The 17,468-nt window shown below is 39.8% G+C and overlaps 1 protein-coding gene across 1 annotated transcript; it reads right to left on the reverse strand.

Annotated features, from left to right (window-relative positions):
• Positions 1 to 641: 641 nt before the first annotated feature.
• CBLIF (cobalamin binding intrinsic factor) lies at positions 642 to 15,020 on the reverse strand (the record flags this gene model as incomplete). Its single annotated transcript, XM_079786859.1, has 9 exons — positions 642 to 703; positions 2,642 to 2,760; positions 5,136 to 5,337; positions 6,703 to 6,880; positions 10,232 to 10,413; positions 12,207 to 12,347; positions 12,757 to 12,870; positions 14,090 to 14,266; positions 14,942 to 15,020. The coding sequence occupies 9 exons, from the start codon at positions 15,018 to 15,020 to the stop codon at positions 642 to 644; spliced, it is 1,254 nt and encodes a 417-aa protein (XP_079642985.1).
• Positions 15,021 to 17,468: the final 2,448 nt, after the last annotated feature.

A 17,468-nucleotide genomic window follows, 5' to 3' on the forward strand; every position in this document is an offset into this window, starting at 1 on the left:
AGGGTGTGCGGAAAGCTTTATTTCCCCTGTTGCCAGCGGCAACCCTGGCCTGCTCTCTCAAGCTCCATTCTGCTGCCATTTGTTTGAATTTGTTTACCTTCTATAATTGAAACTTTGTAGCTTGAGTGGAGGCTTAGGCCTGGTAAGGGCAGGCAGAAAGCTTGGCTTCCTCTGTTACTTAGGAAACCTTGCTCTCTGTGGCTGTAGCTATCTTGGTTTGGGTTAATTTGCATACTTGCTCTGATTGGATGGTGGGCGTGGCTTGTGGGCGTGTTGGAGGTATGGTCAATTTGCATATTTGTCTATTAGATAGGACACACACACACATATATATATATATATATAATTTTTTTTTTTTTTTAAAGAAGAAAGTCAGAATGATCTCCAAAAATATAACCTGGGCTCTTCCATCTCCCTCACCCCAGGTTTAAATGATGACTGTTAGTCATTGCCTTGAGAAGCCGGACTTTGTTTTCATGAGTCACAGATGGTACAACTCTATAGAAGTTTGCATCATCATTTATTCTACATATGGTTTCCACATTTTGTTTTGTTTTGTTTTTAAACTAGGAATATGGTATGACCATAGAATTTCAACCATCCTTTGGAAATATTCAATAGAATCTGAACTCACTTCGTCCTTAATACTGGGTGAAATTAGCTGTGATATGCTCATGATTGAAAGGTATATAGTCAGCAACTCCTGAAAACAAGCAGAGAGTAACAGAGGTCATCATGGTGCATATAACCACCCCCACCTCCCAAAGGATCAGGCCATCGTTAGAGAAGTAAAATCATTGTAGAGCAAAATGGGTAGCTTGGTGAGTATGGAAGGAGCATTGAATTAAAATTTAGGGAGTCCTTGTTTGCAGGCTCTAGGTGACCATAGGGAGTATGTCTTTGGGCAAGCCCTTAAATTGTGTGAGCCTCATATATAAAATTGCACAAATAATATTTATCCTGGATTACAAATAATGAATATTAGGTGCCTAATATTGTACCAGACACATGATAAGTGTTCAATAAATGGTGGTTATTATCAAAATGATGTATTTAAGCCAGATTTAGAGCATTCAGGGCAGGAACTTATATTGACTTTTGATTTTGTTGAGAATTCTTGTCTTTTAGAGCAGGAAAGCTAAGATGGTGACAATACTCATTATCAGTTTTCAAGAAGCCCATCGTCAGAAAGAATGACAATCCAGACCCAAATCTTTTTGGATCTCTGAGGCCTTTCTGTTTACTATCCCTTCCTTCAAAGTAGAATAATAATTGGCACACATGAGAGTAAATCTGCTTAAGTCCTTAGGCAATTCTTGACATGAAGGTGGCAGGGAATTAATAACAATAAATTAGCATTTTTTTAAAACACATTCTTTGCAAAAGACATTGCACTTACTCATTTTAAACACATTATTGCTAATCCTCACAATAACCCAATAAATGTTTATTACTATTTCCATTTTGTGACTGTGGGAACCAGCTCAGAAGATTCATTACTTGCCTGATGCAACTATTAAATAAGAGAAAGAGCTTCTAATCAAGGCTCATATGACTCTAAGATCCTTATTAATATGCTTTGCTGCAATCCCACAAATTCCTGTTGGCCAGATTTTGTTAGTACATGATAGACTCTCAGAAAACATCTCTCTCATTGTCATCTTGGATATTGAAGCATCTTAACAGAGACCAGTCTTGGCTCTGCTATGACTTTAGTTGGCTTCACATCTCTCTACGTGGTGACAATATCAGATTAACTAGGTAACGTCATCCTTAGACAAAACCATATACCCCTGCCCTTATAGGATATTTTAGTTTTTATGCTAACATTTTAAAGAATGTTAAAGTTTTGCTGAACTTGTTGATTTATTCATCCTTCTTTTCCCACACAAAATGCACATACAGATGTTCTTTGGATATTTAAAAACAAATGCGTACAGCAAAAGAAAGTGAAGAATGAATTTTGAGTGAAGCTGTGGTATACTAGTAAAGCACACTCTTCGTGGGCTTGACTCTCTGCTCTGTCGCACGCTAGACTGTGCCTTTTTACAAGTCCCTTTCATGTCTCTAAGACTTAGTTTCTTTCTCTGTAAAAAGAGATTCACTAATACTAACAAAGTGGATGTATGAAACAAGAAAATGTAACATCTCTACACAAATGGTGATTATTCTATCCTTCATATTGTTTACCACTGGCTATGAATTCATTGTTTTCCATCTTTTCTTTTTGTCTCTCTCACATTATTTGCTTTTTCCTTCTTCAGCTCTTATTGTTTTAAGTAGATTACTCCACTTTTCTTGTTCACTGGATATTTTCTCAGAAAGGAGTCAGGATTCTTGATTTTTTAAAAAAGCCTTTTAAAATAGCCACTCATTCTATCTATCTATCTATCTATCTATCTATCTATCTATCTATCTATCTATCATCTATAATTTGTCTATCATTTATCAACCAGCTAACATGTATCTATATATTTATCTATTTTTCTATCCACCATCTATCTATCATTTGTCTATCACTTACCAATCATCTATCACTTAGTATTTACTGATCAAATGAATGAACTAATTAAATAAGGAAATTAAAGAATGTAGCCTTCAAACTATGGAGGAAATGTCCCAATTTCTTCTATTCTCTAACCTTGATTCAAAGGTGTCTTGCCACTAAGGAACTGCCAATATGTCTTGTGATTCACATTTTCAGCAATATTGTTGATAGAAGAGACAATAGGGCCCCAGGATGTCATTGTGGTTTCAAATCTGTAAGAATAAAACCATATATATGATTAACACTTTACTTTAGGTCAGGCAATAAGGGGGTAAGATGAAGGGACAAAGGCATTTAAGTGTGTGAAAGATCAGATAAAATCATGCTTAAAAGAGAAAATATAAATGACTAATAAATATGAAATCAATTGGACTTACATGAAAGGATTTAAAAGATAACCATTAATAAGCAAATTAAATATGTAAATGTGCAACAATGGGCAAATACTAGTAATCAGGTAAGTGATAGAATGAATATCCAACATTATATAATTTGCAGTTATGAAAACTGTATTTTCAACAATTTCCAGTGACATGGGAAAAGGCTTATGTAATAATGGTAAGTGAAAATGTGGGATACAAATTTTATATAAAATACTTACCCATCCCACATATATAGTGGATCACAACTATTTGTAATATGCATAGAAAAAAACACCTACAAAATTATAAAATCAGAAACAGTGATTATATTGTGGATGGACTATAGAGGTTTTGTTTCTTTTATGCTTTTTCTTCCTCAAAATTTCTACGATGTGTATTTTTATTACATTCATAGTCTGAAAAGGAAAAATCTCAACTCTATTAATTACACGTTATATGACTTTAGGAATATTACTTAACCTCTTTGGGTCTAAATGGTTCTGTCTATAAAATGGGAATAAGCATAGAGGAAACAAAACCTCATTAGTTCATCCACAATATATTCACTGTTGCTGCTTTTTTATAATTTTGTAGGTGTTTTTTCTATGCATATTACAAAGGGTCCTGGGTTTGATTCCAGTCAAGGGCATGTACCTCGGTTGCAGGCACCTCTCCAGCCTGGGGCCTTGGTCAGGGCTCTTGCAAGAGGCAACCAATCAATGTGTTTATCTCACATTGATGTTTCTCTCTGTCTTTCCCTCTCTCTCCCACTTTCCCAAAAAATCAATGGAAAAATATCCTTGGGTGAGTATTAACAAAACAAAACAAACAAAAAGATAATACTCTCAAAAAAACCAAAAGACATATCTAATTATGCCCTTGACTGGAATCAAACCCAGGACCCTTTGTAATATGCATAAAAAAAAAACCCTACAAAATTATAAAAAGCAGCAACAGTGAATATATTGTGGATGAAGTAAAGATATTTTGTTTCCTCTATGCTTTTTCTTCCTCAAAATTTATACTCTGTGTATTTTTATTACATTCATAGTCAGCAAAAGAAAAGTCAGTGGTCTGCAGGCCTATGCTCCATCCATTGAGTCAAACCGGCTAGGACTGTGCAGTTTTTTAACTTGGATCATCACCCCTACCCAATCTCTTTTGCCTATACTGTCCTCTTTTTCTAGAACTTCCTTTATACCTCCAAAAGCTTCCTGATATTTCTCTTTCAAACACCCACAATTAAAAATATCTAGAGGAATTATGTTTCTCTCTATTCCTGATACTCCTGTCAATAGTGCTGAAACTTCTTTCTCTTGACCTCCACATCCTGTACTCAGAGCCCTGTGACTCTTCCTTGCTGTGAGTCCATTTATTCTAGAGGCAGTCTTCATCACTTTACAGCTTCATTACTGTAGTCTCTCATGCCCCAGCATTTAACATTTTACAACATGGCTTTTCATATTCAAAATCTTACAGTACTTCTCTGCAATATGAAGTCCAACCTCCTTAGCGTGGCATTTCAAGCTTTTTACAAAACCACCCAATCTATCCTTCCAGATTCAATTAAATCTCAAATTCTCTGCTCTAATCAAGCTGGCTTACTCATTGACCTTGAATTCCTTTCCCATTCCAGTCTTGAATTCTTTGTTCTAATCATTCCTTTCTCTAAATGCTACTCTCTCATATTTTCCTGGATGGTACTTATTCTTTGAATGTGGTCCAAAGCCACGAGCTTCTTGACTGTTCTAATCCACAATGGACTCTCTCTCCTTTGAATTCCTTTTTAAAAAATTCTATCATATATTGATTTGGATGATCTAATTTTTCATGAGAGATTGCAGGCTCTCAAGGGGCCATTTAAATAAAAATCTGGTCCTGACCGGTTTGGCTCAGTGGATAGAGCGTCGGCCTGTGGACTCAAGGGTCCTGGGTTCGATTCCGGTCAGGGGCATGTGCCTTGGTTGCGGGCACATACCCAGTGGGGGGTGTGCAGGAGGCAGCTGATCGATGTTTCACTCTCATCGATGTTTCTAGCTCTCTGTCCCTCTCTCTTCCTCTCTGTAAAAAATCAATAAAATATATTAAAAATAAATAAATAAATAAATAAAAATCTGTTCTATTATGAGAAGGAAAAAGAGTAAGTAAATGAAGGAAAGAGAGAGCAAAAATGGTAATTCAGGTTAGGCTCAGAAAGAATGGCGAATGCCACTTGTAGTGCTCACTTGAATGTGGAATTTTTGCGCTGTGCTTCTTCTAGGACCACAAGTAGCACAGACCCACTTTTCACACTAACATCTATGGTGAAATTGAAGAGCAGCTCCACTCCCCTCAGCTGGTTATTGATGGTGTATTTGACAGTGATGTTGGGTCCCATGGTGGGGACAGGACTAGGATGGTTGGGTAGAGTTGGAGGTACCTCAGGATCTGTGAAGAGCGAAGAGGCCAAAATTGTTAACCACAATAAGGTTTGTATTTAAAGGGGCAAAATCTTTGTTGTCGGAAACCTGTCCCTGTAAACATTTCATGAAATGGCAATGAGTTTGTAGAATGTTCACAATGAAGCTCTCATTTCCATTCTAGAGAACTGATTGTAGTTGAAGAACTGACAGATAGTTGTACAATGGACATTTATTCTGTTAAAAGAATTTGTAACTTGAAGGGAGGATTGAGAGCCCTAAGTCATGTATTTTACATGGCACTCATTGTTAAGTTGTATGTTTGTTGTTGTTGTTAACCCTAAGAATGGAAGTAAAGGTAGTACATTTCAGACTATTTAACAAAGTACCTGGGCAGCTATTGTGGAATCCTGGGAGGGAAATCCATTGTCACCTGGTTAAAGCTGAGAAATCACTAGGAAGAAGCCTAAGGTTAGGAGAATGTGGCTATATCTGGTATGATTGGGATTAGGTTATTTGATTATAGATTCTGCTCTGAGATAGACAAGGGGTTTATTAATCTCTGCTTATCTTAGGAAGCCCATACAACATAACATGAATAATAATTTATTTTAGTATTTGAGTAGAAAGAAGAGTTGGAGGAATCTAAATCCAAAGACTAGTTATGTCTGGAGTGATATAATTTTTATGCAGGACTCCCAGTTTCTAAATGCATATTTCTGCATTGTATCTCTGTATTATATTTGTAATCAGGCAAAATAAGGATATTTCAAATAAAAAGGTTGTGTGTCAGGGTTCTACCCCATCCATTTGGTGTGCTGTGAGCACCAAGGGTTCATATTTAGAGCTTCAAAGCTTGCCTGAAATGTCAACTCTGTTCTTTTCCTAAGCCTCCCAGATGAAGTCAGTGATTGGTTACACTTTCTTTGCTTTTGCGATATATATGTCTTCTATTTCTATTTAATAATTACTTCATTCCTCCAAATATTGTAGTTTTTGTCTACATATTTGTCAGCTGGATTTGTGCAGAGAAGATATGATAAAATAGTGCATATTTGGTACATTTGTCAAATGAATGAAGTGATCTGTTATTTGATTGTTAGGACCATGGATCCTCCCTCTCTATTTCACAAAATGCTTTACTCACAGTAGGCTATCATTAAATGTGTGTTGAATGAAGTGGACATGAGGACTGAATTCTGAGTGCAGGATGGTATATGGCTGTGTGTTATCACACAACTCTTGAGGATTGGAAGCCAGATGTGGTTCTGCCTACATGGAAGTAATGGACATAAAAAAGCCTATATACCACTTAAAATTGAACCCACATAACATTCCTGATATAAGTTGCCAGTTTATGACATTAGGAAAGACAGATGTTAAGAGTTCTTACCAGGGCTGCAAGACGTGTGGGGCACATCTAGGTATGTCTTCCCTTTCAGGGAAGGGAGGATTTGGGCAATGGACATGGGGTTGCGAAATTTTCCCAGTTTAATCTCATTAAGTACTGCATCCATAGTCTTCTTGCAGTTCCATTCCTTGTTAGATTGCTTAGGTGTCACGGAGAGAGCCTGGAACACACACACACAGACAAGAGACAGAGACAGAGACAGAGATAGAGATAGAGAGATTAGGCTTGTTTTATAAGGGATACACTTGATTGTTAATCTCTTTGATCACCCAGAGTCCAAACTGAAGCTGCATAGGAACATCTGTCTTGTTCACTGCTGCATCCCCACCATTTAGCTCAGTGTCTGTCACATACTAGACACACACTTAGATTCTGGGAACACTATTAGGGCTGCTGTATTTACTAACAGTTCTTGCATAGAGAATGAGGGCGAGAGCTGGGCAAAGCAAGCTTCAGGGGAGCTTCAGTCTTGGACATCCAAACATAGTAGACCTATTTTGATTTGTGTTGTCCTGCACACCCTTTGATGTACTCCCCCCACACTTTTGATCATGTTGGGACTGTCACCCAGAGGCTCCACCACCCTGGCCAGTGGTGGACTCATGTACTGTGCTGGGATAATTATGGAATGTCAACCTCTTAGTGACAGTGATTGGTGGACACATGCACTAATCAAAGTTCTTCCCTGATAAACAGACATTGAGAGAAGCATTTTGTTTCCCTATTGAGGTTATTTAACTGGTATCAACTAAGTAAGCATTGAGTTGTTAGTTACCATCTTCTTCGGCCACTTGGAAGAAGCCAAGGAACAGGAAAGAATGGCAAAAACCAGGGCTGAGACATGAAAAAAAGAGTGGTTCCTGATATCATGATTGGAGCCCTTTATTTTGATGAATTCTGAAATCACCTAATCCATCCTTGGATGCCGGGATTCTTGTCCCAGCCTTACAAAGGGTTCAGCATTCTGGAGAAAGGGGCTGATGCGTAGATTAAGAAGTCCAAAGACAAAAGATAATTTTGAAAGGCATTGGGGGTCAGAGGATCTTCAGCTAAAGGAACTGAAGACTACTTCCTCGACTCAGGACCCTGCTTTTATTAACACAATTTGTCCTAAGGCAAGGTGGAGACGTACACTTAAAAGGGTAGGGTATCAAAGGGTATTGTCAGGTTGGGGAATAGCCTACAGCTGTTCAGGTGTTTGGCCAACAGGAGGCAATAAAATGCCCTGAGCTGTCTGGCAGCAAACAATAATCTATTCAGGTTTGGGGAAAGTGCCATTTAGCCATTCCAACAGGTAAACTACATATGTGGCTCACCCTTGTTGAGCCCACCAAGCTTCACCAACCTTTTGATGAAACTCTTGTAATTATTACATGCTGGAATTGGTTCCTGTCACTTGGACATCCCAGTTTATGTGAAATAGTAAGTTACCACTTCGTTACCACTTCCCTCCCTTTAGGATTGTGCTGGCCATGGTCACCAGAGCTTGTTAATGGGCTGAAATTTCTGATGATCAGTTTACCTGAAGCTTGAGATGGGAAATGGGGGAAGGGAGAAAGGTGTCATAAATGGCTCTGTGAGGCATTAGTATGAGCAATTAAATAGTTTGGAAAGGTACAACCATCACTGTTAACCTCATCAACCATGAGCCATGGCTCTTTATAGGGAAGTTTGGTTTAGGCATCCCATGGGTACTCCTCACCAACCTTATCTTGTTCACTTTCCATATTCAACTCTCAAATCCCACTAAGTGAGATGGAGCCTCTTGGGATAAACTACCAACACCAACACTATAGAGAGGAGTAACAATGTGAGAATTCATCAATAACTTTGCATGAGGAAGGTCAGATCCTTTTCAAGTTAAGTTTCCATTAGAAGAGCCTTGAAAGCATAAGCATATTGATGGAAGAAAGAAGAAAAATTCTGGAACAGAGGAAATGACTCATGAGTGCCTTTGGGAAGCAATGTGGGTGGCTCAGGCCATTGAAGGGTACTGATACCCTGGAAGAAGGTGAGTGAGGGCTGAATCAGAAGCTCAAAGTCACCACTCTTCTGCTGGGATAAACCACCAACAATTATTGCACACCACATCGTGCCTGTGATTTTTTTTAATACCTTTGCAACCTTGTTATTATGAGGAAAAATAAAATTCAGATAAATTCAATATTTGCTAAAGTGGTGGCAGATTTAAACCCAAGTTATTATAGCTCCCAAGGCCTTTGGTTTTTTTTTTATACTAGAACATTTTAGATTAGAAAAAGGTTATATATTTTGATTCAACTCCAAAATTGGGCCAAAAGTGAGGCAGGAGAAGGCTTTTTATCATAACTGACAATAAATTCACATAACCTGTTATCTGTATATGGATGCAGTCTTGCCTTTTCATAGAAATAGCTTTAATAATTCTCAGGAACAGTTTATCAGATTGTACCTTGCAGGTGATAAAATCCCAAACAGAATTCATAAACCAAATTAGCCATAACAAAACACTTCTCTGTCTTACGTTAGGTGAAACAAGTTTATTTTAAGTGAATCATAACTAAAACACATTTTCTATCCCTTTGCACTGCTTTTGTTCTTCCACAAAGCTTTCTAGACCTGAGCCCAGGGATTGGTCTCATATGTTTCAGCCATGGTAACAAACAACATTTTGTTGCACAGCAAATTCCATTGACATAGAGACTGAGTATTTTTGAGACTTTGAAGCACAAACTTTTTAGCTTGGAATAGAGGATTTGGCCATAGAAGACCCTTTAGTTTCTGATTCTAGTTGCTTATCTCTCCCCATTATCATTGGTGTGCTTTCCATGGGAGGATGCTGCCTTAATCAACCCTAATCAAGCAGCATGTGATGTAATCCAAGTCCAGGAATCTATACAAGGGAAGTATAGTATGGACTTGGTTACCTGACACATGTGGCTCCACCATTTATTAGAGCTCTTTGTGAGATGAAAATCAGTTCAAGATTGAAATAAAGCTTGACAAAGATTTGATGTGAGCCTTGAAAGCATTAGCATATTTATTAGATTATTTTAATTAATCATTTTGAATACAAGCCTGTCCTTTTTTTGGATTGAGATAAAGGGCTGAAAAAAGAACACTTGATAGGCAAGGTGGAATTAGAAAGCTCAATATTTTTTTGAGAACCTATTTTAACATCCTTATTTTTATACATCAGATTTTCCTTAGTCTATAATTATTATGAACAAACTGTTCATTATTAATAATAAATAATTTTCTTGGATTTATTTGTTTTGTTTTTATTTACCCAAGGAAGGGAAAAGAGTTCATGTAGATTTTTCACACTTTCCCCTGGAAGAGGGTGAGGGAGGAATTAACACTTACCAGCATTTTACCAGTAGAGAAACTGAGGCACAGGCACCACAAGGAATCTATCTTAGGTCACACTAGTTGGTCTTTCCCAGAGACTTTAGAAGAAACCTGGTCTCTTGATCCTACAATCCAGTCTTATTGGCATGGACCCAATGAAGAACATCATTAATATGTTTACCTGCATGGCAAGGCCAGTACTGTAGATGCCCCCAATGATTCCATTGTCTTTGATCCTCATGCTGATATCCTCCACAGCATCCTTTAGTACCTGACCGAATAGGGTTCTGTAACCTTCCTCTGATCCTACAGGGATCTTGTTGTACATACAGGTCAGAGCCAAGGTCACCATTGCTCCAGTGTCTGTGAATCATAGGGGGATAAGACAACCACCACCACAACAATATAAACAACTAACATTTATCTGCATATGGATAACTTACTGCATACTAGGTACATTATCTCCTTTACTCTTCAGAACAACCTGTGAAATAGGACCTATACTTATATCCATTTAAGGAATGAGAAATGGAATCCCAGAGAGGTTAAATAACTGCCCAAGCCCACACAGCTAGAAGGTATAGACTGGCAGTCTATTCACTCCCACTACTCTAATCCCAATATTTATCTTTCAAAAATGCCACTGGTTCTCAAAGGCCTAGCCATCACCATGTCTCCTTAAAGCAGTGGTTCTCAACCTTCCTAATGCCGAGACCCTTTAATACAGTTCCTCATGTTGTGGTGACCCCCAACCATAAAATTATGTAAATATCTGTAAATATTTTCCGATAGTCTTAGGCAACCCTGCTAGTGGTTCTCAACCTGTTGAGAACCGCTGCTGTAGAGCCCAAGACCATCGGAAAACACAGATATTTACATTATGATTCATTAACAGTAGCAAAATTACAGTTATGAAGTAGCAACGAAAATAATTTTATGGTTGGGGGTCACCACAACATGAGGAACTGTATTAAAGGGTCTCGGCATTAGGAAGGTTGAGAACCACTGCCTTAAAGCCTTCTCTGGTCATCTCAGCACAACAAGTGCAGTCTCTTTTCTGAAATAACATTCATTGTTTGTACTTGTTTTGCAATCTTAGCACTCTCTGCTGTTTTGTTGTTACTGTGCTCCGTGAACTCCTGGATAGTGGGAGCTTAGCACCCCTTATAGGCCCAGGACAGGGAATTTTCAATTATTTCCACAGGAAAACATGAATGGACTGAATTAGCCAGCTCTGGCCTGACAAGACCAGAATGAATAAAAGACTTGCCAGATGGCATCTTTTCTTTTATTGATCTTCCCTCCCTACCCCAATCTCTACCATAAAGTTGCATGACCTCATTAGAGGTGACAGAATTGTTGAAACTAATGTTGTAAAAAATGTCCAGATGCTCCAGATGGTAATCAGAGGCCAATCTGTTCTTTACCCATAGTGAGGGGACTAGAGTAAATATCTACCGGCTCGTTGGCCTGAAAGACCCTAAAACAAGAGAGGTTGCTGATGAGGCATGTATAAGGGGGTAAAAACCTGAGTTAACGCCTTTGCTTAGAGAGTGGCAGAGGAGAAAAATGATAATGAATGAGGGGCATTCTACAGAGAAGGGATCATTAGATGCAGAAGGGTGGGCCCAAGAAGGAAATAGTGTTATAGAGGAAAGGCTTTCATTCACAAGCAGCCATGTTTAGAGAATGAAGGGACAAGACGGTTCCACTGTGTCCTTGAAGGGGAGCACAGTGGGCTTAGGGTTCAGAAAGTAGCTATTTAATAGACAGAGCATATTTGGATTTCTAAGGAGCATTGAGAAGAATAGAATGTGGAAGAATCACTAGTGATAAAAGAGAGGGTTCAGGGTAGAGCTGAGTCTAGATGTAGATTTAATAATTTGCCTGGGAACAAACCTGACCTGGGTGACATGTTTATTGCTCCCAATGGAGATTCTGTAACCACCAGACATTTCAAGTATTGTCTAGGTTTTACCATCTACCTTTCATTTATCCCTTAATTCACATGTCCAACAAATATTTGTTAAATACTCCCCTCTACAGACATTTTCATGATCTCCAGCTCCACGCCCTCCTACTTTCCCTCTAGCCCCACCATTCAGTGCCCTCAATGTTCCCAGTTCAGGGCAGTTTGAAAGTGGCAACCAACTCACCTACATTGAAGGGAGAGGAATTGGCCAGCAGGGTCTTGGCAAAACGGGCTGCTATTGGTAAGGTTGTCTCAGGGTTCTTCTGGCACAATGCCAAGATCGCCAGACTGGGCCCATAGAAGCTTGAAGCCTCAGCGTTGGGGCCTTGGGAGAGGATAGAGAGCCTATGTAAGACTAACATTCACCACAATGAGGACATTTGTGAGATAAGAAATGCCAAACCTTTTTAATAGACATTGCTAGAAAACCTGTCCAAAAAGAAAGATACCATATTGGCTAAAGATCCTATCTATATTTCTCTGGCATGAGAATGGAGTAAAAGGGTTGGTGCTGTCTCCAGCCAGGTGATGGCATGGTAGGGCTGTGGCCCTGGGCCACTGGTCCTTTCTGGTTCATTTTGGATTGGAAGTGAGTAACTCATCTATGGAATTAGCAGAGGGAACCTGAGTGGAGATACCTTGTCTCTTTCCTAACTTTCCACTTCTTTCTAGGTGTAAAATTCTCAGTAAGGACCATTTGCCTCACTCTACTCTCCCTTCCGACGAGGTCTTACTTGAAGGTGCCCAGGTCTCCATTTGTCTCTGTAGAGTGGATACTTTATTCCCAGGGTCTCGGCAGGAGGAGGTGAGGGCCATGATGGTGAGTGCGAGCTGACCAATGGTCATATCTGCACAGCAGAGAACAAAATAGTTAAAGGTATTTTCAGGCAAGAGAAAGCACCAGGGGCCAGAGCTGAACTCTCTGCTTCTTTCCAGATCATTTTGAATTTTTAAAATAGTGTGATTTTTAAAAAATATTCTTTTTAAAAAAAGTACATTTTATTGATTTTTTACAGAGAGGAAGAGAGAGGGAGAGAGAGTTAGAAACATCGATGAGAGAGAGACATCGATCAGCTGCCTTTTGCACACCCCCTACTGGGGATGTGCCTGCAACCAAGGTACATGCCCTTGACCGGAATCGAACCTGGGACCCTTGAGTCCACAGGCCAATGCTCTATCCACTGAGCCAAACCGGTTTCGGCTAAAATAGTGTGATTTTTAAAAATCTGTCTTAATTCTTAAGGAAAGAAGTATGGAAAAAATACTCAAGGAACATTTAATCCAGTGGCCTCTATGTGACTTGAGAACTCTACCAAGAATCCACAGTGTTTGTTTAGAAAAGCAGCAAGAACTCCCATACAAATTCACATATGAAAATTTATAATTGCAAAATAATTTTTAAAAATATATTTTTCTTGATTTCAGAGAGGAAGGGAAAGGGAGAGATAGATAGAAATATCAATGATGAGAGAGAATCTTTGATCGGCTGCCTCCTATACACCCCACACCAGGGATCGAGCCCACAACCTGGGCATGTGCCCTGACTGGGAATTGAATTGTGACTTCCTGGTTCATAGGTCAATGCCCAACCACTGAGCCACACTGGCCAGGTGCAAAATAATTTTAACTTTATTTTTTAACTTGAGATTCAAGGCAACTCCTGTGAGAGAGCAGAACAGAGATTTGATTATTATTATCCTTGTTGTGATTACTATTAGTGTTATTTTTATTAGAATCATCTGCATTTTGCAAATGAGGAAAATGAGCTTAAGCAGGATAGAGAGAGACTGTTCAAGGTCAGGGTTAATAAGTGGCAGAGCCAGAACTAGAAGCCCACTGTTTTTCCATTCTAGAGCTCCTGCTGCATTAGTGCGCTCCTCTATGAATGTCCCGACTTCATACACAGATCTTTCCATGTGTCTTCCAGATATGTTGGGAAAGGTGTTTGGGAGATTTAGATATATTCAGAGGCCACATTGGGGTTGGGGATTGGGAGTTGGGATCTGGGGTAGTGAACAGTGTGCAGGATTCAGGGAGCATGTGGATGGAGAGGCTTGGACTTCTCACCAGCTGTGTCAATGGCCATGAGCTGACGAGTCAGGAGCTTCTGGGCTTCCAGGTTGTAGGGTCCAACCAGGTTCATGGCAATCAGGACGCTGGGGTTGGGGTAGATTGAGTTGGTCACAGAGTTCTCCATAAGCACTTGCATGCTGTTAACCAAGGGCTCCTGTGCTGGGGGAACAGCTGAGAAGAGACAAACCATTTACAAAACCCCTCACCCTCATTCCCTCTTCCCAGAAACATGTTCCCTGGGTCTTTTAGGAGAAGACAGGATTAGCATTTCAATCGTCAGTGATGCTTCTCAAGGCTAATTACTAAAGAGAAATGGAGAAAACATTGAGATTTTCTTCTGAGGCTAATTAGTCCCTGTATCTTGTCAAATACTTTTTATCTTTTAAGAAAGTGATTTCTCATTTAACAACTTCAAGCAATATGGTTCATGGACACATTATTTCTAGCACATTCCCCTCAAATCACTGTTTTTCTTGCATCCATTTTAAAAAAAAATCTCATTTTGTAATGACAAATTAAAGATTTGCGATATGACTCAGTGAGTACCCAAAAGGGATCTAGTAGAGGTACCTGGTAAGGACAGTTACTCACTGGGTGTGCCATCATTCCTGAAACAGTATTTCAATCTCTCTTTATATGAAATGCATAGATTTGTCTCTTAAAGAACTTTCACTATTAAGTCAGGAAAGATGAACCACACACGCCCACCATGGCTCATCCATTTTGGAGCTCTTATAGTGATTGCTTTTTAAACCACTTTCTTATCAGCAAACCGGTATCTGAGGTTTCCACCTGTCCCTTGGGTATCTGCTTCCCTGACATAATCGGGAAACACACTATACTTACAGCATGAGCTTCGGGTCTGGGTGCTGGTCCCAGCCAAAGCCCAAAGAAGGTTCAGGAGGTAAAGGGTAAACCAGGCCATCCCTATCTCTCCTGTTCTGTCCACGTCTCCTGTGAAAAAAATCCCAGTGTCATTAAGTGGAGTACTTCTCTACTTTCTCTTATATAAGCTTCTCTTTATGGAAAGTCTGCCCTCCACCCCCATCCCAGTCACTCCTAATGATCTCTGCTGACCTCTCCCTGATAGAACTAATTCCCATTTGCTTATCTATGTTTACCTACTATAGACCTTCCAAGGTGTCTGAAGGTGACTTCTAGGTAGCACAGTCATATGAGAAATTTGGGCTGCGTGTGCAGTGAAGGCAATGACAAAGTGCCCTTTAGCCAAATCCTGGGTCTTTACACTGGGAGTATGGCTAAAGACTGAGATAAATGAGACCTCCTCCCAGGGTTACTCCCTGTCAGACCACCTGTGTCTAACTGCAGCCACTTCATTGAGTTCTGTGTGGTTCCTAAAGTAACACTTCACTTCATGGTCTGAGGTATGTGCTTTATCATATGCCCTTTGAGGCTCTCTCGCTACCATATGCCAGGTGAAGTCTGGCTTTATGTAATCAATGAAGTTGACATGACCTGGATTCCAGTCTAGGCTCTTTGAAGTTATTTGACTTTAGGCAGGCAATGGACCTGCTTCCCAGAAATTTCGTTTGACTTCTCTTTCCTTATCTGGGGATGAAAGTATTTTTCAGATGTTATCTTTCTAAGTAAGTAATTAGAAAATGTGAGATCTATGCACTGTATTAAATGTTAAGTATATACAGGTGTGGGCAAAAGTAAGTACAGAACTTTGTGCCAAAGTGTGCTTGAGTATAGCAAATAGACTACAAATATTCTCATGGCAGCTCCCTCACTTCTGTCATGTCTCTGCTCAGAGGTCAGCTTTTAGAGAGGTTTTACCGAACCACTGTATATAAGACATGCTCACCCACCAACCCCCACGGTGCACCTTACCTGTATCACTTCTCACCTTCTGTCACACTATGTGTGCAGTTTATTTATTGTCTGTCACCTTCCAACTAGAGTGTCTGCTCCAAGGGGTTTTGTCTATTTTGTTCACAGCTCTGTCCCCAGCATTTGAGATACTACCTAGCTCACAGTAGGTACCACTTGAATACCTTTAGAATGAGTGAATTAATGAACAAATATAAGACGGGTTATAAACAATATTTTTTGTTTTCGGGGAATGTTAATGGTTTTGTGAGGTGAGAGCACAGGGTACATGTTGGGGTATGCTAGAAAGCTTCTAGCATGGCCCCATGTTCCCAGCTCCTGGTACATGCCCTCGCATAACCCCATTCTCTGGAGTGTGGGCTGGCCTCGTCTCTAATGAATATAATACAGCAAAAGTAATGGGATGAGGTTACAAAAGACCAACTTCCTTCTCACTTGCAGTCTCTCTCTGGCTCTTCTCATTTTTTGCTCTGATAAAGCTATCTGTCATAAGCGGCCTTGGGGAAAAACCAGGTGTGGAAAACTGAGAGAAGGTTCCAGCGAACAGCCGAGGAGGGAGGAATCCGTCAATGACCATGCAATTCTTATTTAATTATTCCAATTGGCTCAAGCAACAAGTCAAACGTTATGCCACTCTGCTTCCTAGTGTTATTAGCAGTCAAGCTTTGAGATGAAGGATGCTCCAGGCGGCATTTTGACTTCAGCCTTGTCAGAGACCCTGAGCCAGAGGACCCAGTTAAGCCTTCCCTTGGATTTCTGACTCACAGAAACTGTGAGATAAGAAATGTTGTTTTAAGCCATTGAGTTTTAGGGTAACTCATTATGCAGCAATATATAATTGATACATGGCCTATGTGGGTTATGAGACCAGAAAGACAGTTTGGCTCTGCGTTGTGGAGGGCCTTGTATGCCATTTGAGGGAGTATAGACAGAATAATAGCCACTCGAGATGCCCATATCCTAATCCCTGGGACTGGTGAATGTGTTGGGTTACCCGGTAAAGGGAATTAAGGTTGCACATGGAATTAAGGTTGCTAATAAACTGACTTTAAGATAGGAAGATTATCTGGGATTATCTGAGTGGGCCCAAAGTAATCACAGCAGTTCTTATGAGTGGAAGAGTGAGGCAGGAGAATTAGTCAGAGAAAGTGATGTGATGATGGAAGCAGAGGTTGGAAGGATCCAGTTGCTGACTTTGAAAGTGGAGGGAACGTGAGCCTAGGAATGCAGGCATCTTCCCAAACCTGGAAAGGCAAGGAAATAGATTCTCCCCTAGAAACTCTAGAAGAACATAGCTCTTTCAAAACTTTGATTTCAGACCAGTGAGATCCATTTCAGACATCTGACCTCCAGAACTATATGATAATAAATTTGTCTTGTTTTAAGCCAATAAATTTGTGGTAATTAGTTACAGCAGCAATAAGAATCTAATACAGAAATAGGAACCCAGCATATTGTTGACCTTGGGTTCCAGAGCCTGCGTAAGACCATCCTGAGAGAATCCACACATGCTGGAGTG

Source organism: Cnephaeus nilssonii (genome assembly GCF_951640355.1).
Source record: "Cnephaeus nilssonii genome assembly, chromosome: 13".
Classification (NCBI taxonomy): domain Eukaryota; kingdom Metazoa; phylum Chordata; class Mammalia; order Chiroptera; family Vespertilionidae; genus Cnephaeus; species Cnephaeus nilssonii.